Source organism: Patiria miniata, unplaced genomic scaffold, assembly GCF_015706575.1.
Source record: "Patiria miniata isolate m_02_andy unplaced genomic scaffold, ASM1570657v1 HiC_scaffold_14, whole genome shotgun sequence".
Classification (NCBI taxonomy): domain Eukaryota; kingdom Metazoa; phylum Echinodermata; class Asteroidea; order Valvatida; family Asterinidae; genus Patiria; species Patiria miniata.
Window position 1 is genome coordinate 12,691,177 of NW_024037052.1, and position 26,673 is coordinate 12,717,849.

The 26,673-nt window shown below is 40.9% G+C and overlaps 4 protein-coding genes across 5 annotated transcripts; 3 read left to right on the forward strand and 1 right to left on the reverse strand.

Moving 5' to 3' along the window:
* Positions 1-1,086: 1,086 nt before the first annotated feature.
* On the forward strand, positions 1,087-6,210 carry LOC119722110 (protein CMSS1-like). Its single transcript, XM_038192136.1, has 5 exons — positions 1,087-1,296; positions 1,642-1,799; positions 3,878-4,007; positions 4,123-4,355; positions 5,553-6,210. Exons 1-5 carry the CDS (start codon positions 1,212-1,214, stop codon positions 5,814-5,816), a joined length of 870 nt encoding a protein of 289 aa, XP_038048064.1. The 5' UTR covers positions 1,087-1,211; the 3' UTR covers positions 5,817-6,210.
* Positions 6,211-6,737: 527 nt separating this feature from the next.
* On the forward strand, positions 6,738-13,354 carry LOC119722114 (TIP41-like protein). Of its 2 annotated transcripts, none has more exons than XM_038192140.1 (7): positions 6,738-6,921; positions 8,880-9,023; positions 10,294-10,473; positions 10,631-10,721; positions 11,333-11,464; positions 12,439-12,534; positions 12,971-13,354. In XM_038192140.1, exons 2-7 carry the CDS (start codon positions 8,902-8,904, stop codon positions 13,142-13,144), a joined length of 795 nt encoding a protein of 264 aa, XP_038048068.1. In that variant the 5' UTR covers positions 6,738-6,921; positions 8,880-8,901; the 3' UTR covers positions 13,145-13,354. The 2 variants fall into 2 exon arrangements, with proteins under 2 accessions (XP_038048068.1, XP_038048067.1); XM_038192139.1 differs by having other exon boundaries at positions 6,738-6,917.
* A 1,126-nt stretch (positions 13,355-14,480) lies between these two features.
* On the reverse strand, positions 14,481-19,483 carry LOC119722111. Its single transcript, XM_038192137.1, has 4 exons — positions 19,093-19,483; positions 18,688-18,758; positions 18,274-18,456; positions 14,481-17,415 (listed from the first exon to the last, which is right to left on the reverse strand). The coding sequence occupies exons 1-4, from the start codon at positions 19,374-19,376 to the stop codon at positions 17,117-17,119; spliced, it is 837 nt and encodes a 278-aa protein (XP_038048065.1). The 5' UTR covers positions 19,377-19,483; the 3' UTR covers positions 14,481-17,116.
* A 15-nt stretch (positions 19,484-19,498) lies between these two features.
* Positions 19,499-26,315, forward strand: LOC119722113 (25S rRNA (adenine(2142)-N(1))-methyltransferase-like). The gene is made up of 6 exons (XM_038192138.1): positions 19,499-19,671; positions 20,946-21,093; positions 22,073-22,192; positions 22,848-22,985; positions 24,741-24,869; positions 25,778-26,315. Exons 1-6 carry the CDS (start codon positions 19,625-19,627, stop codon positions 26,006-26,008), a joined length of 813 nt encoding a protein of 270 aa, XP_038048066.1. The 5' UTR covers positions 19,499-19,624; the 3' UTR covers positions 26,009-26,315.
* The last annotated feature ends 358 nt before the right edge of the window (positions 26,316-26,673 follow it).

Consider the following 26,673-nt stretch of genomic DNA (forward strand, 5'->3'; position numbering starts at 1 on the left):
TGATTTGATACAAAATTATAGAAGTAATAGACCATGGAAGAAATGAAGAAATTGATTTGTTCCTTTCAAAAAAATTGTCGATCGACCGTTCTCAACTTTTGGATTTTTCTCATTTAAAATGTGTTCCTAGCTCTGAAATGTGTAATCGGCCGAATGACAAAAATAGGTATCTGTGGGGGAAATAACATTGACAAAAATGTAAAGCACAATCTCCGAACTTCAAAAAAGTAGGCCAATTAAATTAATGAATTGGACTAAGAATCTCGGAAACTTTTCTCAAACCACCTTGAGCGTTTTCGAAACGACCGGCTTTGGCTTCGTCTTGAGATTTTAGGTCCCAACTTCTGGAACTCCAGCTACGTTTTGGTGCCTCTTATTGCTTTCAGAAACATTCAATCGGTTGATGATGTGAACCCAAAAGTTGGAATATTTTTGTTTAGTTTGCCTCTCAGTGATTCAGAAGTCGGAGCAGAAGCAGAAGCCGAAGCCGAAGCCGAAGCCGAAGCCGAAGCCGAAGCAAAGTTTTCGACCCCTCCTAATCTTGCACCCACTGATCTCTATATAAAGACTGGATAGCTAATACAGAGCCGCACAATGTACGAATTTGACGCCATATTGGTGAGACCGGCTGGTGATCTACAAAGGACAAGTTGTCGTTTTTATAGACAGCATGATTTCTTTTGCAACGTCGCGGTTCACTTGACTTATATTTTGGCCACCACCACTGACCAACTGACCAGGGTTTACTACAATTTTTTTAACGTCGTGGTTACTTTTATAATGCCGCAAATCACTTTTTCGGCGTTTTTGAAATAATAATCACTACGGAAATGTGTCCTTTTTAGAACATCATAATATGTGTACGTGACCAAAATGCGCGTCAACTGTTGATACAACGCGCGCGTATTTACGCGTAGAACGTTCGTATATACGCGGCCATCTTCGTGAGACCGGGGGCGAATTGGTCAATATGCAAAGTCTACTGTGTGAATGTTGTATGCATATCCGCTATCCAGTCTTTATATAGAGATCAGTGCTTGCACCCTTGGAAATGTTTAAATTTGGCCGCTGAGGGCAGTATATAGCTTGCGCGGTGATGAAATTACTCGTCCCGACCGTAGCGCCGAGAACACGTGTGTTTGTGTGTAATGATTGTTTAGGTGCTCCGGAATTTGTTCAAAATAACATAAATCTTGGTAACGATCGTGGAAATGGGAGATGACTTAGGAGACGAATGGTGGCTGGACGACGCCAAGAAATCATCTGATGAAAGCAGTGATGAAGATGAAAATGCAGGCAAGTCACGATTGGCAAACCTGAGCGTGGAATTTACCTTAACCAGTTGCGTTATAACTTATATCCCTTCAATGTATAGACCCAGTTGTATAAATTATTACTTAGCATCCTAATAAGTGTTTTAAAGTTGGCTTTGTGAAATCGTTCTATGAGCAGTATTTTTTTCATAGCTTTACACAGCAATTGACTTCAGCATGTTGTTAAGGCAGCAATCTTTTAAAATTTATCTAAATAATCTAGTCTTCTTAATTAGAACATGGAGGAATAAGAACACTAGAACTAGTCCAGATTAAATGAGACTGAGCGTTTATTTGTTTCGATTTTTTTTTTGATATTTCTTAACAGTCAAAAGAAAACCAAAAGTTTCAAAGGGAGGTTCAAAAGCAGGGACTAAGGTTGAGATTTCCAAAGTATCCCCAACAAAAAGGAAAGCTGAAGAGGACGAGGAGGCCATGGAGGAGGAGTCAAGCCAGAAGAAAACCAAAAAGAAACGTCGAACAAAGGTAAGATAGTTCATCATTCATGTCATTGTTATTGTACGAATTATAAAGTAGCAATGTTAGAGGTACCGCGATATTGACATTTCCTATTCTGGTGACATACAAAACTGAAGTTTTTCAAATGAGTGTTACTGTGTCCCATCAAGCCATTTCAGCTTCAAATCACTCCTACTTGTCGACAAATATGTCTTCTTTTATAAAATGGCAATAGATCGGGAAAAGCATACCTTAATTTGTCCAAAACCAGAAGTTTCAGAGTGTGATTTTCAGGACGGCCGTCTTGAACGCGGCCATTTTGACACTAAGTTTGGCATTTTCATGCCTCGAAAATGGGTTACCGTTTTTGATTAATACCGCCCTCTCTTGACTTCCAAATCAATAAATACTGCCATCTATTGACCAGATAGGATAGGACAATCTGCTGATGCTTTTTGTTTCGTTTCAAACGGTCAAGAAATAAGGTTTTACGGTAATTTTTGCCAATTTTTGCCAAATTTTGATCAAATTTGCCACTTTTTTCACAATTTAGATATACAGAACATGGGGAGGATTCCTGTAAACCTATATCACTAAATTTTTTGTTCTTTTCTGAGTAAGAATATCTTGATTTTGTTCCTGCGTGTGCTTGCGGTCTGTAGTAATGTATTTGTTTAAAAGTCTAATGACATCGATGATATGTCGAATCTCCGCGCTGATGTGACGCAGTTGATGATGATGATGCGCTGTCATGTTTGCACCAGTAACTCAGTGTTTTTTACGAATGAAACTCGTACAAACGTCCATTCATGACCAACAAATGTATTTCAGTTGATTTCAAAATTATTGTTTTAGTTTAATAATAATAAAAAAATCATCAATAACATGATTAAAGGATTAATTTAATTACATCAGCAATAATAATGCATTTCCATTTGCTGCCAAAACTTGACTTGTAACCTTTGATGGGGGAGGGGTGGTTAGTGTGCAGTGAGACATAATTCTGGTGGAGGCAGATTTTTTTTCTTTTTTTCAATTATTGGAGGAAAGGAAAATGTCTTAAAAGGTGTGTCAATAATATTCCCTGTTTATTTTACACATAAATTAGTCTTTCTGGATTCATGCTTCATCACAAAAGGTCATGAGTGGATCTCCACAAGCTGCAGGAAGATCTTCAAAAACGAGACCTAATCATTGAAGATCAATATCAGACAATAAGGTTACATTATAAATTCATCTTCCATCTTATGCAGAAAAAGCAGGGGGGGGGGGGGGGTCATAGGAATTGGGATGCTGAATGATGATATAAAGGGAATATATCTAGTTCTGGAGGCATCACTTTCTCCTCAGTAGGTGCTGCTCCACCCTGGTTACAGAAATAAAAACACACACACAATCAGAATAGTTTCACGAGTAATAATGGTGTGTTTTGGAAGACATAACTTCTGAACGGAAGCACCTATGACAATGACGTTTGCACCATTGAATTTCTCTCATCGAAAGCTTTAATTTGATGTATAGTTTGACTATATTTGAACCAAAACTGAATAGTATGGTCGGTTCTAAGTTGACAAATGCATTAACTCGAATGACGACCAGAAGAGTTCCAGGAGTATGGTGTCTTTGGGAGGACATAACTTCTGAACGGAAGCACCTATGACAATGTTGTTTGCACCATTGAATTTCTCCCATCGAGAGCTTTAATTTGATGTATAGTTTGGCCATATTTAACAAAAAATTAAAAATCATGTAATAATGCTATATAAAGACTGTATTTCATTTCAGTTTATCCATTCGGAAAGATTTCCATATACAAAGTTCACTAATTTTCCTCTGTATTGACTAACAAGCCCTGAACTTCGTATATGGAAATCTTTCCATCCATTCAAATTAAACAAAGACATGGTAAATACGCGTAGGTAATTAGACCTAAATTGGTGGTTTTTACATGCTGTTGGCCTCAACATCTTCTTTTCTGGTTTTTTTTTGGGGGGGGGGGGTGTCAAAAATCAGTTTCATTATTAATATATAAAATACAAGTCAAATTTATATGCTTCAGTTACATTATAGTGGGATTTGAATTGTAATATTGTTAATATTTGCAGCAAAAGATCAGCGACTACCTCTCCAAAAGCACACCAAAGCCTGCAACCCAGAGGGATGTCATAACAAAGATAGAGCAACATTTTCAGGAGAAATTGTCCCCCATCGAGCTTGAGGACCTCCAACTGAATGGTATATAATCATCGTCTGCCTTTTCGACAATGCATTCTCTGGTAGTCTATTACATAGACTACCAGAGACGGAGGGTGACGGAGGGTGAGGCTAATCGTTCTCCTTTATTTTGCAGAATCCCACTTCCTGTCACCCAATGATGCCTCTCTGCCCCTCTCATCTTACCTGGAGTCTGCCGTCCCCAACTGGAACAGAGACATCGAAGCTAAGAGACCCAAAGACACCAAGACCTGTCTCTTACTGGTCGTCACAGCGTCTGCCAGGAGAGCAGTGGATCTGAACAGGGAAGCAGTAGCCTTCAAAGGCAAACAGTGCGTCAGTGCCAAGCTCTTCTCCAAGCACATGAAGGTAACTGTGTACCTTGGTATCAGGTCTGTCATTACCTGTAGCGGGCACTGTTTAAAGTAGCCATGAGAGCCATGTGCTGACAGTTAATGTTGGTCCTTGCACATAATTGTGCATAACATGCAGCTTTGCTGACTACTTGATGCCACTTACCCATTAGTCTCTGTACTGCCCAAAACCCTGCCTATTACTTCCTGAACCGCCCCAAACCGCCAAAGCACACTATGGAGTGCTGTGGCCTCATGGTTAAGGGCATTGGATTCATTGTCTACGGGTAAAGCTGCAGGTTGTGGGTTCGAGTCCAGCTCGGGGTTATGGTGCATGTGCCCTTGGGCAAAGCACTTTGTCACTCATTGCTTCTCTCCACCCAGGAGTAAATGGGTACCTGTGAGGGCAGAGATGGTTATTGTGATTGATTTAAGCTGCTTTGCGCCGAATGGCAGCATGGAGCTGTATACTCCCCAGGGAGCTGCGATGGTATTTGGAATGTTTCATGGGCCCAATGAGCAGGGATAATAATGATATAGCGCCTTGAGCACCAGTTCTGGTGGATCCATGCGCTTTATAAATACCCACTACTATGAGTCTATGGATATTTTGGTGAATATATAAGATGTAATAGAATGTACTACATGTGCTAATGGGTTCATATCACACAATATTTTGGTTGGTTATTATTTTACTACAAGATGTAACCAAAAATAAATTGGTAAATTGTGGCGTTTCATAGCACTAAACAGACTATGATTGTGGCTGCATTGTGTTTAAAAGAAAGCGTCAGAGATACCGTAGCATACCGCAACTCTCACATTATATTTGGGATTGACTTAGATTGACTAGTGATTGACTTGTGATTGACTTGTGATTGACTTGTGATTGACTTGTGATTGACTTGTGATTGACTTGTGATTGACTTGTGATTGACTTGTGATTGACTTGAGATTGACTTGAGATTGACTTGTGATTGACCTGTGATTGACTTGTGATTGACTTGAGATTGACTTGTGATTGACTTGTGATTGACTTGTGATTGACTTGTGATTGACTTGAGATTGACTTGTGATTGACTTGAGATTGACTTGTGATTGACTTGAGATTGACTTGTGATTGACTTGTGATTGACTTGTGATGTACTTGTGAGGACTTGACTACAACACTACGATTAAATTATTACCATTTATCTCGTCATCTCTACCCCAGATCCAGGATCAAATCACCTTCCTAACCAAGAACCGCACCCAGTTTGCGGTGGGGACGCCCAACCGACTCGCCGCCCTACTCCAGCAAGACGCACTGAACCTCACCGGGACACGATACGTCATCCTGGACTGGAACTGGAGAGATGTCAAATACAAGCGCATGTGCGATATCCCTGAACTCAAGACAGACCTGTTTAAGCTATTTGAGAAGTACGTCATACCTCAAGCAAGGACAGCAGACAAATTAAAAATTGGAATATTTTAGCCGGAAAACTTTGAAGCAAGTTTGACGAGCCATCCAAGGGAGGAGGTTGAGAAATCAGAAGGAAGTTTTTCCTATCCAGGGCTGGGCCATTTTATAGCGCCAGCTTTTCTTAACACCAATAAGCCTCACACAGATTCCTGGAAGATGTGCAAGTGTACCACAAAATTTGTGGTGTTTTTGACTTTCATCATTAAAATTATGAACAAGTAAACATGGTATCCTGTGTAATTTTATTAATAATGATTTTATATACTGTGGGTTTTGTCCTAGGGTGTGGTTTTGTTGAGAGCTTATTAAGTTCTTTGGTTAGAAAGGAAGAATATACTCTGATTATTTCGTGCCGAGTGAATTCTTTACTGGAATAAACAGTGATTTGGAGGGTTGAAGATTGAAATCTTGAAGGCTGTATGCACTTTTGGAAATGCACAATTAATATGATAATGTGCAATCAATTTAAAGACGTTTACTGGAAATGTACACCCCCCACCCCACCCCCCCCCCCCCCCCCCCCCCGATAAAAATTCACAATTCCAAATAGAATATTGTTGCCAAAGTTTACTGTGGGAGGGGAGGAAGGCGCAAGGGGGCCAACACCACCCCATCCAACCCCCTTAAAAAATAATATGTAGATTTTTAAGTAATTTCAATAATTAGATGAGGAAGATTATAGCACACGGGGGAGACAAATTTGTTTCAGATTCTAGAATGAGACTTGTTTATGTATAGGTGGGCGTGGACATCCAGAATTTTTTACACTGGCTTATCTTGCTCCCAGACCTATTTTCTTGAAACTCAATGGTTCTTGAGTCTGGTGTGCTGAATGGTGACGCACAGCAACCGATGGAAATTAATGTGTTTTCATCGGATGACGCCCGCCCGCCCCCCCCCCCCCCCCATTTGTTCGACTCCGCCGATTGTTTAACCTTTTTCTATGTGTGTAGCGCCCTCTGTTGTTATAGCCGTGAGTAACACTTTTCTGCTTGCCAGTGGCCCAATTCTCCCGCAGTTTTCTCCTTTTCTCATCCTCGTTAGACCATTGCTGAAATTTTAGCTTTCGGTGTTTATGTTGCTGAATTTCTGGGGCTACCAACTTTATCCATAGTAAGTACTTTTGAGCTTTATTTTCGTTTTCTGTAAATTTTTTGGGGGGGGCCTTTTTGGTGGAATGACACTGTTGCGATTGTGTACAAAGTCTATGGAGAGTCGAAAACATTTTCTTACTCTTACTAGTCATGTTTGTATTTCCTAACAAAATTGGAAATGTTTCTCAGTCCCAGATTCATGTCTTATTCTTATCTTATTAAGACATCATTTTTGCAATGAATGACATTCATTGAGATGATAAATTGATATATCATATGATTATGAAGAAAAAAGTGGCCTCAGGTTTAGCATGTTTAGTCTGAGAGTAACTAGGACCGGTCGACCGAATCGCCTTTTTTAACATTTGGAGAATCTCCAAATGTTAAAAAAGGCGATTCATAGAGTCCTAGTTACTCGGACTACCTCAGTTGCAACGTTTTTTCCCTGTTGTAATTTGTATAGTCCTTTCTGTGTTTTTCATTTTTAACGTTACTCATACTCATAGTCCAAAATGAGTTCTGCAATCTCAAGCAGTTCTCCTTTTTATTACTTCGCAGTGGCTATCGTTACGGCAGCCGTAACGCCTTTCCCATTTTCTATCGTTACGGTAGTACTGCAACTTTTATAAAAACATGAGAAGAAAATATAAAATTAGAAGAAAAAAAGTGAATTTGAACGTTATGAAATTCGGACTTTATTTCCCTTTAAAAAAAAAAATCCTCCAAAGCCTCAGGTTAGAAAAGGAAAAAAATTCGAGTGCAAAACTGAGATGAAAAAAAACTGAGATGCGAACCCGCAACCTCGCGGTGCAAAATCCTACCTTCTATCGACTGAACTGTCGCACTGCTCGCTAAAACGTGGGGAAACAAATAATTATATACCTGCATGCGTATCAAAAAAGTATCGTAGAGGGCACTAAACAACTGAAGAAGAAGCCATTTTCCTACAGGTACCACTACACATTAAGAATCAAATTATCAACGAATGTCAGACAACTCAACTGTTGAGACAACTCAACCAACTCGGCCTTATCAAGGCTGGTTTAAGCTCACATTCATGGTCCAGTTTTTTGGAGTTGTCCATGTAGCCACTCCACACTTTTACTTGCCAAAGTCTGACTAGATTCCTTGTTTATTTTTTTATCTAGGTAGCGATCCAGTTCATTTTTATATTCATTTCTATTCAATCTTACTCCCTACATGTATGTATACAAAAATGTAAATTTTATTTTCAGCCATTCAGCTATTCCAGGAAAAGGTTTCTATTCCCGCCACCCCCCCCCCCCCCCCCCCACCCTAATCACAGATCAGGTTATAACTCATCATCAACCGATTGGTGTTGTGCTTTTTACAATTTCATATAGCAACAGTATTTATTATATGTTGCGATCTTCACTTTTTGTGTAGAGTTTTGTTGATGTCATAACGATTGTACCCCACACCTTTCCTCAAAAATTGAAACCCTGACCTTTAGCTTTCCACAGTATAGATACTTTTGCTTTTGAACATCACCAGCTATTATTTTAGATGAGTCGAAAAATTTTAGGAGCAGTATGCATAACTCAACTTCAGTACAGTACACTTAAGAGTACCGGACTTTTCTTTGTACTCAACACTATTGTCTCCATGTATTGTATTACACCATTTACAGAGAATATCACTCATACATGTCATACAGGCATGCAACTTTTCCTCGGATCCGCTGATTTCCTCGTTTTTTACTTCTCATGAATGCCATTACAAATTGAAAAATACTGTACAAAGTCTTGTGTGGTTTGGAGTTTCCTCGTTTTTCCTAAATTCCCAGTTGCATGCCTGGTCATAGGTGGCCTATTTAATCACAAAATGTTCAACCAAATAGTTTCTCCAAAAACCTTTAAAAATCCTAGACAGGCCAAATCAGAATATCAAGTTAATGTTGGCACACTATCAGTACGTCGTCTGCACGTCGTCACCAAATGCCCGTCTTGTCTTTCCAAAGGTTACTCTGAATAGCCAGAAGTATGTCAGAGGTTAAGGATGTTGCTGCATCGGTTCGCTCCCCTAGGACAGAATCCTTCAACTTTGGACCCTGGACAATCACGTCAGTCAAGGGACACATCCTCAAATCCCAACAACTTGAAAGGTTTGTCAGACGGACAAGCAGATTGAATTAAAAGGGTTAACCCTAAGTCCCTAGGCATTTTTGCCAGGATGTAACCTCAATCCTCCAACTGCCTCCATGTAAACATTGCATACAGCCTCAATCCTGCAAAATCCTCCGTTATTTCGTGAATGTGATCCTTGGAGGGGTGACCACTGCCTCAATCCTGCAAAATCCTCCGGCAAATGACTGTCAATATGTTGAGGCAGATCCAGTGATATACTGGAGCAGTGGATAATTTCAAGTATTATCTAGGCCTAAATTTATGCACAGTTGAGCATAAACAACACAAGGTCCGGCCCAAGACCTTGACACAGTGCATCCTCCAAAATCAACAACGCACTTTTGCCATGTAGCCTCAATCCTGCAAAATCCTCCAATTTGAAAATAGGATTCTGGAGGATTTGGGAAGGTTAGGGTTATAGCCACTTGGGATCATTTGCAATTACCGGAAAAACACTTACCGATTTAATTAATGACAGAAATATTGCTCAAAGTAAAGATGGGATTGGTCCCCTGTGAAATTATTTGGCCTGAAATGGTATCGTTTGGAAGCTAACTAACATTGAAAGTGGTTTTAAAAAAGTGTGCCAATGGGCACACTTTTTATGTCAGTTACGCGACCCAAACGATTGTGCATACATTTTCTCTGTTTTCTCAAAATGTATAGTACCTTCTGAGCTGAAACTCCAACAGGTTAGTTGTTATGCACCCCTTCTTAACAGTTTCCGCAATGTTGTTGTGGAGTGCTGTGGCCTCGTGGTTAAGGGCACTGAATTCGTGGTCTGTGGGTAAAGCTGCAGGTTGTAGGTTGGAGTCCAGCCGGGGTCATGCTGCGTGTGCCCTTGAGCAAGGCACTTTGTCACTCATTGCTTCTCTCCACCCAGTAGTAAATGGGAACCTGTAAGGGCAGAGATGGTTATTGTGATTGAATTAGCTTCCTTGCGCCTAACAGGCTGCTTCGAGCTGTATACTCCCCAGGGAGCTGAGATGGTATTTAGAATGGTTAATTGGCCCAATGATCAGGTGTAATAATAATGTACAGCGCTTTGATATTAGTTTAAAAGCCCTATACATGTATAAGAGCCTGTTATTATTATTCAAAAGAAAAAATGAGCCTGTTATTATTATTATTATTTAAAAGAAAGAAAATACAAAACAAATGGTCCTATGTATTTACCTTTAAAATTTATCAGGCATTGAATTATTGAGTCATGATAAGTTCAAACTTATCCTCTTTTGGCTTACGCAGGTATCATCAGGAACTTGAACTGCCTCAGCTGCCAGAGATGCTCTTTGGAGACAATGTCCTGAAAATCCTGAACACTGGAGGCTATGGGATGGAGTTTAATGCGTTGGACTCAATGAAGCGGGTTGATGCACACAATGCCCCATTCAAGGTTGCCGCTGCACAAAAATGGCAGGAAGCGAGGTATGAAATAAATTTGAAAATGTTTGCTACTTAGCAGAGTGTCATTTCCATTTAGTGCCTGCAGTTAAGTGTATAGCATAGAAGAAAACCTCTAAAATTCTTTCTTCAAAATCTGTTACTGAAACCAACCATTTTTTCCTTTTCTCACACTGTTAAGGAGTGACTGTGAGTTCATCAATAAAGTTGTCAAGCCCTTTGACTGGACCTACACCACAGACTACAAAGGGACTCTGCTTGGAAATTTACAGGTATTTCATTTTCTTGAGATTTTCTTGAGCTCTGATTCATACTATTGATGTCTCCTTGTTTACTGGCCCTAATCCTCCACGGGAACTGTTCAATGAAAATAGCTCTCAAACTCTCTCGGAATTGGCCGTTTAGGCACTGGTGTTGATGGCCCAATGCAACAAGGTCCCCACTGACTATTACACCTGCTGCACTGTGTTGAAGCCGGCAGGGTTAGGGTTAGTGCATTACACTGCACTCTACAGTTCTTGGCACATTATCATCGTCATCATTTCAACAACAATTAACCATAGCTGATGTGTCCGCATCAACACAGGCATGCCCGGGGTTCATTCCCTACCTTGTACCAAGGGTCCATACTGGTTGTGTTGTACAAAGCAGAGAGGATGAAAACATTCAAAAGGCTTTGATAATAGGTACCTGAAGTACGCAAGGTTATGTACTCCACAAAGTCCATACACAAACTTGTTCAGGATGTCACATGAAACGCTCTGAACCAATGAAATTTCACAATATTACGCTATCGTATAACAAAGGTTTTGTGACATACGCTTGTTTGGTCGAAAAAGCAACATGGAGTATGGAACGTAACAGATGTATTTATTTGTTGTAGGAATCGCCGACGGATCAGAGGATAGACATGGAGAAGCTGAAAGTGCGTGAGAAGATCCACTTCTATGAGGAGATGACGTTATTTGAAGATGAGCTGGCGGACAATGGGAGTGCATCACTCACAGTAAAAATGGTGAGATTGGCTCCCTCCCCCACCCCCAGATTTCCCAGGCCAACAAAAGTGCCCCTCTCGCGATCATAAATGTGCCCCCTTGAGATGAAAACAAAATTGCCCCTCAAACGTACACATGAAAGCATTGTGATCGCACTTACAAATTGTCTCCTCTCTTGTAATGCAAAAGTGCCCCTCAAAAACACAAATACCTCTCGCACATTTACAAGATTGTAAACCATCTCCAACTACCCCTCGAAAGCACAAACACCCCTCTTGCAATAATAATATTGAACCCCTCTCGAGATGGGAAGTTGGCCATCAAAAACAATAGTGCTCCTCTCACGATAACTTATCGAGAGATGGAGAACTGCCCCTCGAAAGCACAATTAGTGTCCCGCTCGCAACATTAAAACTGTGCCCCTCTCAAGATGGAAAACTGGCCTGTCAAAAAATAATTGTGCTCCTCACGCGAATAAAATGGTCACTGAACTGGCCATTAAAAGCAATGTTGGCCCTCTTATGATAAATAAAATGGTCCCTTTTCATAGGCCTAACTAGTCAAATTCAAGGGCGGACCCAGAGAGGTTACTGCCGGGGGTGTGCCGGAGGACAAAGGTCTCTCTCAAGTGAAAAATTACTTTATTTGAGAACATTACCGCTATATTGAGACAATATCAGGATAGGCCTACAGTGTAATTTTTTGAGTAAGGAAATTAAGATTTTTTAATTTTTTCAACTCAAACATTTTTAAAAGTGTATATCAATGTTGTTAGTAAATTTTGTTCCAGGTAACATGTATTCCTTGCAGTGTGAACGAAAATAGTTTCAGTTTTCTCCTCTTTTACACTGACGGAAGGTGCCTTTTTTTCTGAGCAAGTGCCCCTTTTTGGTGATGGTGATGTCCCCCAGTTTGAAAAGCTTTCCGCCGCCGCTGACTAAATCCTCAAAACTTATAATAACTTAATTTTTAACCTGTGCTATTTTACACACAGAGAGTTATGCAGTCCTGTTTCTTCATTTTGCTGAGGTTCTTTCTCCGTGTGGACGATGTCCTCATCAGGATCCATGACACAAGAATCTATCACGAGGTCAGTTTGAGAATGTCTTCGTCATGACAACAAAATCAATCAAAATCTATCCTTATATCTATCCTCTAAATAGTGAAATGAAAAATACTAGGCTTCGTGGACTTGTGATGGACATGTGATGGACTTGTGATGACTTGTGATGACTTGTGATGACTTGTGATGTCTTGTGATGACTTGTGATGACTTGTGATGACTTGTGATGTCTTGTGATGACTTGTGATGACTTGTGATGACTTGTGATGCCTTGTGATGACGTGCGATTACTTGTGATGTCTTGTGATGTCTTGTGATGTGTTGACTTGTGATGACTAGTGATGACTTGTGATGACTTGTGACTGGTATCATTGCAACTCTTGCAGTGGGACCAGTTTTGAAATATCATTTAAATGACAATTCTGTCCCTTAAATGACCGAGACCCTTCCATGTCTTTTCCAGGCAGGAGAGAGTTACATCCTTCGGGAGTTCACCTCGCGAGAGAAGAGTATATCGGACCTGAAAGTAGAGCCCTCCCTCTACACCAATCCTACAGAGATTGCCGAGCACTTGGACATCACGGCCGAACAGTACGACAGAATAGACTTCCCACAAGCCGACAGCGAGATGACGTGACAAACGTAACCGGTTCCTCTGTTTTTTGTAAATTTTAGAGACATTCTGTGGATCTCTACTGGCATAAAAGGGTGCAGCACAAGAAATTCAGATCACACAAAAAAAAAATTGAAAATGTGGAGGCATCCTAAACGAATTTTTCGCAAAGTTGATGGAGATGCTTCACTTTGCATAATTTCATTGGCCGTGTCCAAATCGGTGGCTACGGCTGGCAAAAACACAGGAGTGTATGGAAAGTGGCTGCAGCCGCTCATCGGTGGCTTCCATAGGTGCGCGTGTTATTTCTGACCGTATAGCCACGTGATCGGACACGGCCATTGTTGCTGCTGATTCACTTGTTTGGTGAGCTACATTTTGTATATTATATTACACTCGGAGTAGTTGTTGCATGCCATTATTACAGCACTACATGCAAGTTGATTTTGTTAGAAAGTGAATACTTGGGCCAAGTTTGGGCAAGGACCATTAGTCGACTAGTGGTTGAATTGTGACGTACCTTACACCTGCGCACTGATAGCAAAGTGCGAACGTCTCTAGTCGAACACTGGACAAAATGTCATTGCAAAACGTCTGGATCCTGGCTCCCTGCTGTACGTTATGAACGCGCGCGGCTATGGTTACCAGCGAAGCAACCAACCCCAGTAGGTTGGTTCCAAATAGTCGACTAGCGTAGTTAACCATCGTCGACTAGACAGAGTTCGGGCAAGTGTTAGTCGACCAATGGTTAACTATAGGCCTTGCGTGAACTTGCCCTTTGCTATATCGGGCAAGTAGATTGGGCTGCTTACATGGACTCAATTCAGAACTACCCCCTCGCTTGGTAACAAAGAGAGAATTAAGGGAGACCACTGGGAGGGAGGCCAACGCAATGGGCTCCGTGCGCCAACAAAAGAGGGCACCCTTTTACCTAGCAACGACGTCCCATGGGCGGGACACCCCCAACTGTACTTTCTTTGCAGGTGAGGGGGTACTTGTGAACAGAGCGGATAAGGTTAGGGTTGGACACAAACAGGCACAATGTCGTGTGGTAAATGTTGTTTTTTTGGCCAATAAAATTTATAAGACAAACTTCTGAGAAATGTAGTTTCAAACTCCCCAGAGATTAAGATTGTCCAAGGGATGATGGGAAACAGCGGGGCATGATGGGAAGCGGCATGCCATGGCAACCAAAGACAGAAATGTTGGAGCCAGTTGTCATGTATGTATAATGGAAAAAGTGTAGTTGAGGACCCCGTTCCATATAAGAGAACTAAAAGACTCTTTTATGTTTTGGGACTTCACTAAATAAATGTAGTTACCAGCAGGAAAAGTCACTGTATATTTTTTTAGTTCGCTAAGGTGCCATGTTGAATATCAGCAGGCTTAATTTTGCAGAAAGGAGCAGGGTTAGTATTTACGAAGAAAATTATTGGGTGAAATGACAGCATTTGAACTGATGTGATTCCATGTCTTGAAGTGCTTAACAGGTAAGAAAGTCACATTTTCTTTCAATTTTGAATAGAACTAGTTCAAAATAGAGGCGTCCCAAAACTACACTTTTGCCTGTATCATGAAGTCAGAATGCATGCATCCTTTTTTGTCGGTCTAAAATTACAAAATGTATTTAATTTGTAGCTCTGCGTGTAATTCTATATTAACTCGACTTCAATATTGTGCAGTATGTCACAAATAAAAAAAATCAAAAACAGAAGGCGTCATTGCTATTTCAAATTGTTATTTATTCACTTTTTACTGTTAAGCCATTTCTACAAGTTGGTGGCCCATTACAATGAAATGCGTTATTATTGGCATTTTTTTCTAGGGACCATCCCAAATATCCTGATACTGGTGTTAAATAATTCGGGCGATTCACAATGCAGTGCGCCACCAAGAGTTTACCACGGATAGTTCATTTTTCCCAGTGCATTATGGGAGATGGTCGACAAATTCGCAGCGCGGGACATTCGACATTGTTGGTTTTTCCGGCCAGTAGTTTCGTAAGCGTATGATTCGAGTATCTGTTTGCCCTTTTCTTTTCTTTTTATCAATATGGTGTTTTCTGTAAGGCAGCAGACGCTATGCCCCAATTTATAACAAATTAGCTCAAGTTGTCTACTGATACTCATTCAAATGGGCCATGTTCTGTCGACCTTAAACTTGACAAATGGACTCTCCATGGCAAACTCTTGGTGGCGCACTGCATTGTGAATCGCCCCAATTTGTCCAATTTAATGCAAACTCAGTATTCAGAACGGTCCATGGGTTACAGTTTTGTAAAAAAAAAACACTTCTGGAGTTGTTAAACGTGTGTCAATGAATTTTGGATAATTAATTTATACATGTACATTTTTACATTATTTGTGCACAGCCATGCAAATTATAATATGCATTGACTATTATTATTTTTCAAATCAATGTTTCAAGGAAAACATTAAAAATTTTAAAAAAATATTGGAACAAAACCAACTTCAGTGCTACATTCAGCACATTAAGATAGGGTGGGTGGGCGCTAAAGATTTTTTAGGGAGTCGGCATATTGAAGCTACCCTTGCTAGGTTTTCTACGTACATGTATATGTGTACCATATGCTTTAATATTGCTATTTACAAGAATAAAAACACAATATGCATGTTCAACAGGTATTTAGGTACTGAAATCCATAACAACTTCTTACACTCATTATTTGTTACAAGATGTCAACACTTAACTTTCAGTACAAATTCTACATTATTTGGTCATATTGTGGTGATATTTCATCATTTGGTATAGTAGATACATGTCGAGTTGGCTAAATATTCGTTTTTATGTTTTTCTCATGCCTATTTTGTCCCAAATAAGACATAATTTGGCAACCACATAAACTTACAAATCAGAGAAAAATCTAAAGCATGAAACACCCCCAACCATCCCCCCCCCAAAAAAAAAATAAGAAGAAAAGTTGGTCCCATGTCATTATTCATCAATCGCCAAAATACAAAGTCTGGTTCGTGTGCCTCAACATAATTATGTGACTGTATCTTGGACCAAGCCCATGTGAAGTAAGGGTGTTGGGCTGTTAGTCCTGAACCCATCAAACACAGGAAAGCTGGGGATAAGAGTTTGGAGGATAAAGAGTTGGGAGCTGGTATTTGACAGCAATGACAGTCATTCTCAATCGTAACTTTCGTTTTCAAATAATTCATTACCATGTTGGCATATGGAGTATTTTTCTAAGATGGCGTCACATGGTAAGTGTTGAACACGCCTCTTTCCTGCATTCATTGCACTTGTGTGACGTCCAATATTCTCAAGCACCATGGATTCACCGAATCGTCACTTTACACATTAAAATTCAACAGTTTGTAAGTCAAAATAGTTTATGGCAGTGTATTAAAACGTGGAAGAATAAACATATTTGGCTGCTGAAAAGTATCTACAAACAAACAAAATGGGGGGAAACAAGCAACTTCAGTTCATTATGTGGAACCAAGTAGTTAACTACACCCAGAAAACATGTAAGGTCATGAAAATGTTCTCAAGCTCCAATTTCTTTTAAAAGCACCATCCTGAAAGTGAAAAGTTATGGCAAATTCTGTTTATCATGTAGCTCTGTTTCTGCGGCTATAATTGGAAATTTTTGGTTACTGACAAGCAACGGTGCTCTGCATGTTACATGACCAACCATTAGTAAAACTCCTCTCGGACTCAAAGGACTCTGTGCACAAGTACCCCCTCAACAGTTGAAAAGAGAGAGTCCGGGGGCCACTGGAAGGGACAATCGAACGCATTGCCGATGGTTCCCGACACTCGAGCAAAGACGCTACCGGTTTGTGCACATTCGGAATAAAATAAGTCGGGTGTACTTTGCACAAGGGCTTTTCGAAAGTGTTCACAAACCACCATCAACTGTTTGTGCACTGAACCACATGCCGTAATACCAGCCAAGCAAGCTTGTTTTCTGCAGGTCACAAATGGAGCAAAAGCAAAACAATCAACAGACTTCCAATTAAACCTTCAAGTATTTCCTGGTAGATTTGGATGTAAGTGTAGGTGCGGTGCGGGTAACTTGGACTGGGAGTTGCTTGTTACGCTCGTGGGACGACTGCAGCTGTGTTTGACCATGAGCTCCGTCTTGGTGCGGTAGTACTCCGCCTGTGCTTTCATCAAGTCTACCCTAGCGATGTGTTCCTTGACCATGATGGCCAGCTTGCGCTTACGGTAGTCATCCAGGGTGTCTACGGATGAGGTGGAGGGTCGCTTCAAGGGGCGTTTCTCCTTCGGTGAATGGGCTGGCGCTGAAGTTGAAGGGATACCTGGAATTAAAAAAATGCGAAATTTTTTAGTTTTTGGTTTATTTATTCTTTTTCTATTTTCCTCTGCATCTGTGTTGCATTTTTGTCCTTCAAATTTTAAACTGGATTTGTTCTATCCACTGCATTTACATAGCTTCAAGACAGTACAAAAACTCAGGAAATGTTTCTATTTTTAACACCCAAACTAGTTATTTCGTTTGTCACGGGTTTGGGATACAGGTGGGGGTTGGTCACTGGAATCATACTCCAGCGCCCTTACCAGCCCCACACCCCACCTGCCTGCTTTGATGCTACATTAACCAGTTCGCGCCGGATGACGTGTAAACCCGCCAAGGTTTTGCTGTATTCGGAACGTATGATGGATAAACACGCAGGGAGCGAGGCCGGAAATATTTGTCAGCGACCCGCTCGCAACGAGTAAGGCCGGAAATATGAGTGTGCTGCCCGAGGGTGATGGCTTCAACCCGCCTGGCATGAGGCCGAGTAAAAAGTAATCCTGCGCCTCGGTCCGTTCTTGTTAAAATAATCCTGGCATGAACTGGTTAAGAAGATAGTCAATTTAGAGTTAGGCCATGTGCCAATTACTTGACAATGTCTGGCAGTAATACACATGGCTATGAACAGTGGCTTCAGCTGCCTCCATAGACCCAGGTGTAAGAGGCCTGAGACAAAATGACATCACGCTTTGTTTACATGTGCGCTTTTCTATGGGAGATAGGCGGGGACGAAAGCCAGCGGGCTCCCATAAGAAAGCGCTCATGTAAACAAAGCGTAACATCATTATGTCTTGGGTCTATTGCGAGCCATAGGCAAGTTCATCTGACAGCCTGAGACTTGATTCACTTCCTGCTGTCGTACCATTCGCTGCTTCAGGAGGACGCACTTGTTGCTGACTGGCTTTTATGCTTTCTGATGTACTGTCCCGATTCTGTTGCTGCTGGTGCCCCAATTGACTCTGTTGATCACCCATCTCGTGGGATTGGACGTCACTAGGCATTGGTAGCGGTCCTTCTAGGAATCCTGAGGACCTCTTGAACCGAACTGAAAGTCAAATAAATAAGATACAGAAATACAACATGAAACATTAAACAACTGTTTTAATGTGAGATCAAGTCTAGTGGAATTGGGGGTCTTTGACTGAATCAAAAATAAACTTCAAATTATTTTATTAAACACTAAATCTCTCGAAATTATCTGGCAACATTTTCACTTTTCATTTGCACTGGATATTGTTTTAATAAAGCTTGTATGATTAAATACTATAAATCTTACCAGCTTGGATCAAGTTCCGATGTCTATCTTTACACTGCTGCACAGTCTTCTGATTGGTGTCTCCAGAAAATCTACAAAATTTAGATTTTGTTTATTAGTTTAATATATAAATTTCAATCATAACAAACCCAGTAAATTCAATTTCTCTTACATTTAATTACAGAGGAGAGTTTAATTTAAATTATAAATTTGCCTGATACTGATAGTGAGACTACAGATGCCTAAAAAATTATCTCAAACTTAAGTTCAAAAGTAGGCCTGGCCTACCTACATATTTTGTGTAAAAAAATGACAAAATCTACTGCATTTGTCATTGTTCATTAAAAAAGAAAATATCAGAAGGAAAACTTCGAACTTGGCAAAATAAGGGAGGAAGCTCTCAACTATTATCTTGGCTAAACTCACGCGTTAACACAGTCTCGTATTCTCTCCCAAGCGGCCATTTTCTGTTGCCTGCTCGGGACGCCGTGTTCACGGAGCGTCCCGTCCAGTATGTTTTTCTCGGTTGTGTACGCTGTAGCCAGTGCCACATCCATTGTGGACGTAAACGGCGTAGCTTTTCGTTTTGTCAGGCCGTCCATGGCCACGTGAAAATCGTCCGTTTCTCGGCCCTCACTTGCATCATCGTTGTCTTGGTCGTCGGCTGCAGGCTGCGGTTGTTTGGGATCAAACTCCTGAGCAGACGACATCGTGAAAACCGGGTAAACACTGCTTATTTTTGTTTGTGCTAAGTGCTTACGAACTCGTTTAATTGTTTAGCGAAAAATTAGGCTACCCGGTAAATTGGTGAAGCGCCCTCTTTTGACACTTAATCTGAGAAGAAAATCTCGAATTCAAGATGGCTGCGCCCATGGACACATCAAAACAGCTCCAGACACATGCAGAAGTGGAGCCCTTGTAACCAAATATTACACCGATTGTTCGGTCGAACATTAAGATGAAATCAAGGAAGAAAAGACACAGACCAGTTACGGAGTATAAAATGTTCGGACCTGGCAAAATTTTACAGTAGCTTAACACCTTTAATTTCCAGTTAAATTTGTTATTTTGATTTTTGTATTGCGTTGTACATTACCTGATTACTTTAGTCATATCACTCAGGACTAGGTTACTCGGACTGTAGACTACTGTAGTCTACAGTCTGAGTGAAATCCGGTTCATACTTCACGCAAAAATAATTGCAAAGTGAAGTTCAACAATGGTGGACGCACGTCAAACCTATTGTTGACGTCGGGAATTTCGCTGCTCTCTCTTTTGCTTTCGCGTGAAGTATGAACCAGGCTTGGAAAAAATGTTGCAACCTGACGCCACTTCAGCGGTTGTGTACAAAGTCTATGGACAGTCAAAAAAATGTTCTAAGTATTTCCTAACAAGTTGGAAATGTTTCCAGTCCCAGATCATCATTTTTGAAATGACTGACCTTCATTGAAATGATATATGAAGAAAAAATTGGCAACAGGTTGCAACATTTCTTTCGCAGGCTTAACTTGGACCTAGCTGGAGTTACCTCAGCCCTATATTTTATCATTGGGTTGTTGTATTAGGGCTGAGGTAACTCCAGCTAACTTGGACCCTACTTTTTTTAACATTGGGATATGGTGTGGCAAAGTAGGGTCAAAGCCGCATGGCCACCATTGTGTGACACAATAGAAACAACTCAACAAAAATATCAGTTTTCCCCCTCAAACGGCCACAAAAATACTAGTTATGCCACCGGAGATAAAAAAAAAGTTTAGGTTTGAGATGGTGGTAAAACTTACAATCTGGATGAATAGTGAAATTGTCCATTTATTGGCGAGGGCTCCATTGCGAATAACGTTCGGACGTCATTATTCGCGATAGAGCCCTTGCCGCTAAACGTTAAATTGCACTTTTCATCAAGATCGTAAGTAAACCTTAGTACCTCGATCTATCGCCGATCTGTACTTGTACCTCAGTTGGCGTATCTAACAATTTTGTGGCCATTTAGAGGGTGACATCTGATGCTTTTGTTGGGACGTTTCTGTTATGTCACGCGATGGCAGCCACAAAGCTTTGGACATATCGCCAGACCATGACCAAATATTTAAAGAGGCGATAAAGCAGGGTCCAAATGACTTGGACTAAGTGTAGCCCAGGTTGGATGCCCTCTTCATTGAATTACGACTGAGGGAGTCCACCTGAGCTGGTGTACAGTTTAGGATATTCGTTGGACTTGATTCAGTGTTTCTTTTTGTTATATTTACCAGTCTATGTAATATTGTATTCTTATTGAACAGAACGAATACTCGGAGGGATAACAAGGTGATTTCGAAGCTGCACACCCTAAATAAGGAAATTGAAAAGCTCAGTCATACCAGTGGAAAAAAACAGAAAGAACTAGGAACACATCTCAAGATTGTTTCCTTGAAGAAATCTGTGGAGGAGGTATGACAGAACTTAATAATAGGCCCTATAAGATTAAATTTATTAAATTTTAGTTGAATTTTATTGTATTTATTTCCATATTAATTTTTATCACAAAAATTCCTGCTACAGTACTGCCAGTACTTGCTCAGGAGCAAGTGGGGTGCTGTGGTCCAATGGTTACGGTGTTCGACTCGTGTGCTGTGGTACATGGGTTCGAATCCTGACCGTGGGAACATGGTGCTTGTGCTCCTGAGCAAGGCACTTTACCATAATGGTTCGTCCTTCGGATTGGACGCAAAGCCGTAGGTTCCGTGTGTTGTGTAATGCACGTTAAGGAACCCAGTAACACTAACACTTATCGCTATTAAAGAGAAGGGGTTTGCCCCGGTGTTTCTGGCAGTGGCTGCAATATGCGCTGCAGTACCTTGTAAATCCTTCTAAAGGTGTTACATAATGGGTCTTATAGTTCTCATTATAAACTTGAGCCCTCCATGGAAAGCAGTGCCTGGCACTGATCGGAGTTTACCCTCATTAAAGATGACGTAAAATAAAATAGTAATAATAAAAAAAGAAGTACTGGCTACAGTCTTGCCAATAGATCGGTATGGGCTGACGTCACCCAACGAAAAACATCTATTTATTTTGCACACCAGTTTTCATGTGTTACTATTCAGCACTCCAGAATCAAGAACCATTGAGTTTAACGAACATAAGTCTGGGAGCTAGATAAGCCAATGTAAAATATTCCCAAATGTCCGTGCCCGCCTATAACCTACCATTAAACAGTGCAAGGCCTGGCCATCAAAAATCCACTTAAGAAATACATTTATATTCCAGTATATAAATACAGAAAAACACAGTTGTGGATTTTGTATGTCATTAGTTTTTTTTAATTTATTTATTTATTTATTTTATTTTTTTGGAACTTTATTCTAACCTAGACTTTGGAAGTCATCTGGAAATAAAATAATGTCATGTTCCTTTTGTAATATTGTAGCTTGGAGGGCTCGAGGCTTATCAATCAGCATCCAAACTTGGAGAAGCTCGCCATGGGAACCTCAACTCTGCGAAATGGGTTCTTCAGAAACTGAAAGAACATAACATCAGGACAGACAAAGTGAGTTGATTATAATAAACTCTCTGATCACACTTTGTATACATTTATTCTTTATATTTTTATAGTTTGTATAAATTTACAAATGTATTTAGCCCTACAAACAGGCAAATGGCTCTCTTTTAACATTGGTCTTATCACTGTTGCCATTACAGCCATGCTAACATGTCGGCTAAAAATGTTGAGTTTCGCTCCAACAGTCACATCTCTAGTTTTGATTCCAAATATCTTCCGAAATATGTATCGCTAAACACTTTTACATACACCATCGTATTCCTGAAAGTTGTGCAATTCATAAACTTATAATAAAGCTTACCAAAATCATAAATTTGTCCTAATATGGTGTCTTAAAATAATTAAGAATATTCAAGCATGTTGTGACGAACTCTCCACCATCTTTTTTTTTTACCTGCCGCGTCCTGATCGTGAGAAGTCAGGGCGCCCGGCTATATTAAACAGGCCAGGTTCATTGATATGCATGATGACGTCACGCGAGTTGATTCGTGCATATGCGCAGACACCGAGGCTAGTTTGGTTCCCAGACTAAAAGATTCTGACTCACGTCGGAATAGTCAGCGACTCGGTCAGTCTAAGAAAAGCAGGCTTGGTCCTCGGGTTCCTGCAAAAATAACCCAATTTATGTTTAACTGTCATTCAGGGAACCAAGTTTAAGCTCCTTGACGTGGGTGCTTTGGACTACAACTACAGCAAGCAGCAGAAATGGATCGACTGCACTCCCATCGATCTTAATCCACAGAACCGGCGTGTCATCAAAGCTGACTTCTTTACTTTCCAGGTAATTTTGTAATTTTGTATCTCATTATTATTTTGAGTTGCTTTCAAAGCAAAAACCGAAAGAAGGCAGTGGTCCAAGACAGTTCACATTGTCAAGATTAACCTTCATTCGCTACTCAGTTTTACTATTAAAGTTGAGTACCATGTCTGTCAAAACCCATCACTCACTCTGTTTCACATAATGCTTCAGGACCAAATCCATTGAAATCCACCACTGGTGCTGGTGGATTTTGATGGACTTATTACACATGTCTTATTTGCTAGAATCCCCCAAAATGGGGAGATGGATTTTGATGGAGTTGGTAAGGTTAGGTTTAATCATGCAGAGTTGAAGTTGAGTCTGTCAGAAGTCCCCGCAAGACCCTGCAAGTCCCCACAAGTCCCTGCAAGTCCCTGCAAGTCCCTGCAAGTCCCGGCAAGTCCCCGCAAGCCCCCGCAAGTCCCTGCAAGTCCCTGCAAGTCCCCACAAGTCCCTGCAAATCCCTACAAGTCCCTTCAAGTCCCTGCAAGTGGCTGCAAGTCCCTGCAAGTCCCTACAAGTCCCTGCAAGTCCCTGCAAGTCCCCACAAGTCCCTGCAAATCCCCACAAGTCCCTGCAAGTCCCTACAAGTGGCTGCAAGTCCCTGCAAGTCCCTACAAGTCCCTGCAAGTCCCTGCAAGTCCCAACAAGTCCCTGCAAATCCCTACAAGTCCCTTCAAGTCCCTGCAAGTGGCTGCAAGTCCCTGCAAGTCCCTGCAAGTCCCCACAAGTCCCTGCAAATCCCTACAAGTCCCTTCAAGTCCCTGCAAGTCCCCGCAAGTCCCTACAAGTCCCTGCAAGTCCCTGCAAGTCCCCACAAGTCCCTGCAAATCCCCACAAGTCCCTGCAAGTCCCTGCAAGTCCCCGCAAGTCCCTACAAGTCCCCACAAGTCCCTTCAAGTCCCTGCAAGTCCCCACAAGTGTCTGCAAGTCCTTTCAAGTCCATCACAAGTCCTCCAGTCCCAACACAAGTCACAAGCTATTCAAATGATCTGAGACAAAGGCACTCCATTGTTATTTCATCCCTTGTTGCTTGTGAATGGAGCTGTGAATGGACTTGTGATTTACTTGTCACTGGACTTGTGATTTGAATCGCTTGTGAGTTGAATTGGGACTGAAGGACTTGTGATGGACTTGACTACATCCCTGCCCTTAAAGATATAGTCCATCATTTGTAATTTGTGCATTTTGTTCGTTTGAAGCAACAAGAGTGTTCAAAATCTAATGAAGGATACTGAACAACTAACCTGATGAAGTTTCAGCTAAGCTTCAGCTGTATATTCCGAGAAAAACAGCATTCTAAGATCTCAATTTCAAATCAAAAGTTACTGAATCATGTTTTGAATTGTTTTGAATTGCAGCTTTACGCGACGTCACGCACTGATCCGACGAATTATAGCAACCAATGCTTGCGCGCGCTTTGCCGAGTAACAAAACGAACTACTAATTTAAATTTTCCTACGGTGCGTCTTAAGACACACCGTTGGAAAGGCCTTCTTTCGTTGATTACTTCAAAATGACAGCTTCCCAGAAAGAATAATTTCACAGGGAGTTTAGTTCCCTTACTATCTTTCAACCAAGTTTGTTTTTCTACAATAATTACGCCAGTTGCTTTTCGGATGGCTGCAAATGATGGACTATATAGCTTTAAGACAATCACAGCTATTTCTTTCACTGAAAACATTCCAATTGAAATCAAGTTTAGTTTACAATTGAACTTTTCGACAACGTTTGCAGAATGATGAGCCAGTGCTGTATGACATCATTGTCCTGAGCTTGGTACTCAACTTTGTTGGCTCGCCGGCAAAGCGTGGAGACATGCTGAAGAAATGCACAGCAATATGCAAGCCCAAAGGATACCTGTTTGTAAGTCTCACCAATCTTGTGGTCCATTATGCTGTTCAAATTGCCTATTATTCCTCAGCCATTTTTCCATAAATGCATTTTTGCTGGTCCCAGAGGGCCGACATAGTGTCCTCATTGCGCCTCTCTCACTGACTCACTGACTGTCGCTTGTGAGTCGGGCAGTGCTATTATATAGGTTTACCCCGTAACGCCAATGAATGGGCTAAATTTTGGCCCATTGTGAAGACCAGAAGCATGAAAGACTTCCAGTGAATAGCCATTCTGAATCAATGGAATACAGGGTGAGTAAAAAAAAAAAAAACACACCAAATGTCGGGACTATTGTTTTAGTGAAGTTCTTCATGTAGCACTTTAAAAATCTAGGATATGAAAGCCCAATTCATAAACTCTCTTTTAGTACAAGAATCATTCAAATCACTCATGTACTTTTCAAGTTACATAATTTTAAACACAACCACCGTTTTAAAGTTCTGTCCACGGATCACAAAAAAAGGTGCACGTTCTTTCAGCAAAGCGAAAACAATGTGATTTGTTTTCATTTTGCTGAAAGAACACGGAACTTTTTTGTGATCCATGGACAGAACCTTAAAACGATGTTTGTGTTTAAAATTCTGTAACTTAAAAAGTACATAAGTGATTTGAATGATTCTTGTACTACAACAAAGTTTATAAATTGAGCCTTCATATCCTAGATTTTGAAAGTGCTACATGAAGAACTTCACTAAAACAATAGTCTCGACATTTGGGTTTCTTTTTTTTTTTACTCACCCTGTAGAATTGTTTGTGCTCTGGGACACAGTTTACCTGGCTTGCCTATGTGTGGTAGTCCGACTTGAGTTGGCTTAAATTTTTGTTTTTGTAACGTAAATGGCCAACGTTTCAACAGGGTCAAATGTTTTCTTTGCCAGATTGTTCTACCGCTTGCCTGCCTGGAGAATGCTCGGTACCTCAGCCACGAACTCTTCAAGGACATCTTAGAAAGCCTCGGCTTCAACCTCATTGTCTCCCACAACAGCAAGAAGCTCAGCTTCATCATGTGCCAGTTCAGCGGAGAAACTAGCCAGAGGAAAGCTTTCCCAAAGACACTCGTCAGGAACGGCGTCAAATGCAACAATTTCAGTATCGTCCTGACCTTATGACCTGCCTGGACAAGTGTTCCCTTGGGGCACACTGCAGACTTGATCCCGTCCGTGCATGGTCGGTTGAGGGCGCCAGACAGACAAGTATGGAGGAACTTTGCATGTAGTTCACCACAAGTTCTCTGAAGTGTGATCACGAAACTGATTCCATACACTTTTATTCTTTCCGTTTCTTCATACTTTCACAGTGTACCTTTCGCTATTTTGGTGTGGCCTAGTGGTTAGGGTTTTGGACTCGTGATCAGAGGGTCAGGGGTTCGAATCCAGCTGCTGGTCATATGTGTGTCCTTGGGCAAGCCACATCACTCGCATTTGCCTCTATCCACCCAGGAGTACAAATGGGTACCGGCATTAGCTGGGGGGTAACCTGCGATGGACTAGCATCCCATCCAGGGAGGATAGAACATAGAAATATCCTTAGTCGTTTCAAGCCTAGGAAACTGGAGACAAATGCCAGCCTGATGAGTTATTATTGCCTCTGCTTTGCTTCAATATTGTATAAATACATGGAAAAAATCATGAGTACATAAAATGCATAAAAATTCAAATGAAGGAAATTTAAGCCTCCAGAATCATAGGTATTTTTTTGGTTGTGATGCACAGTTGTCAAATTAATGGGATAGTCAGGTTGACAATGATGTGGTGAATTTCTTTAATTATAAACC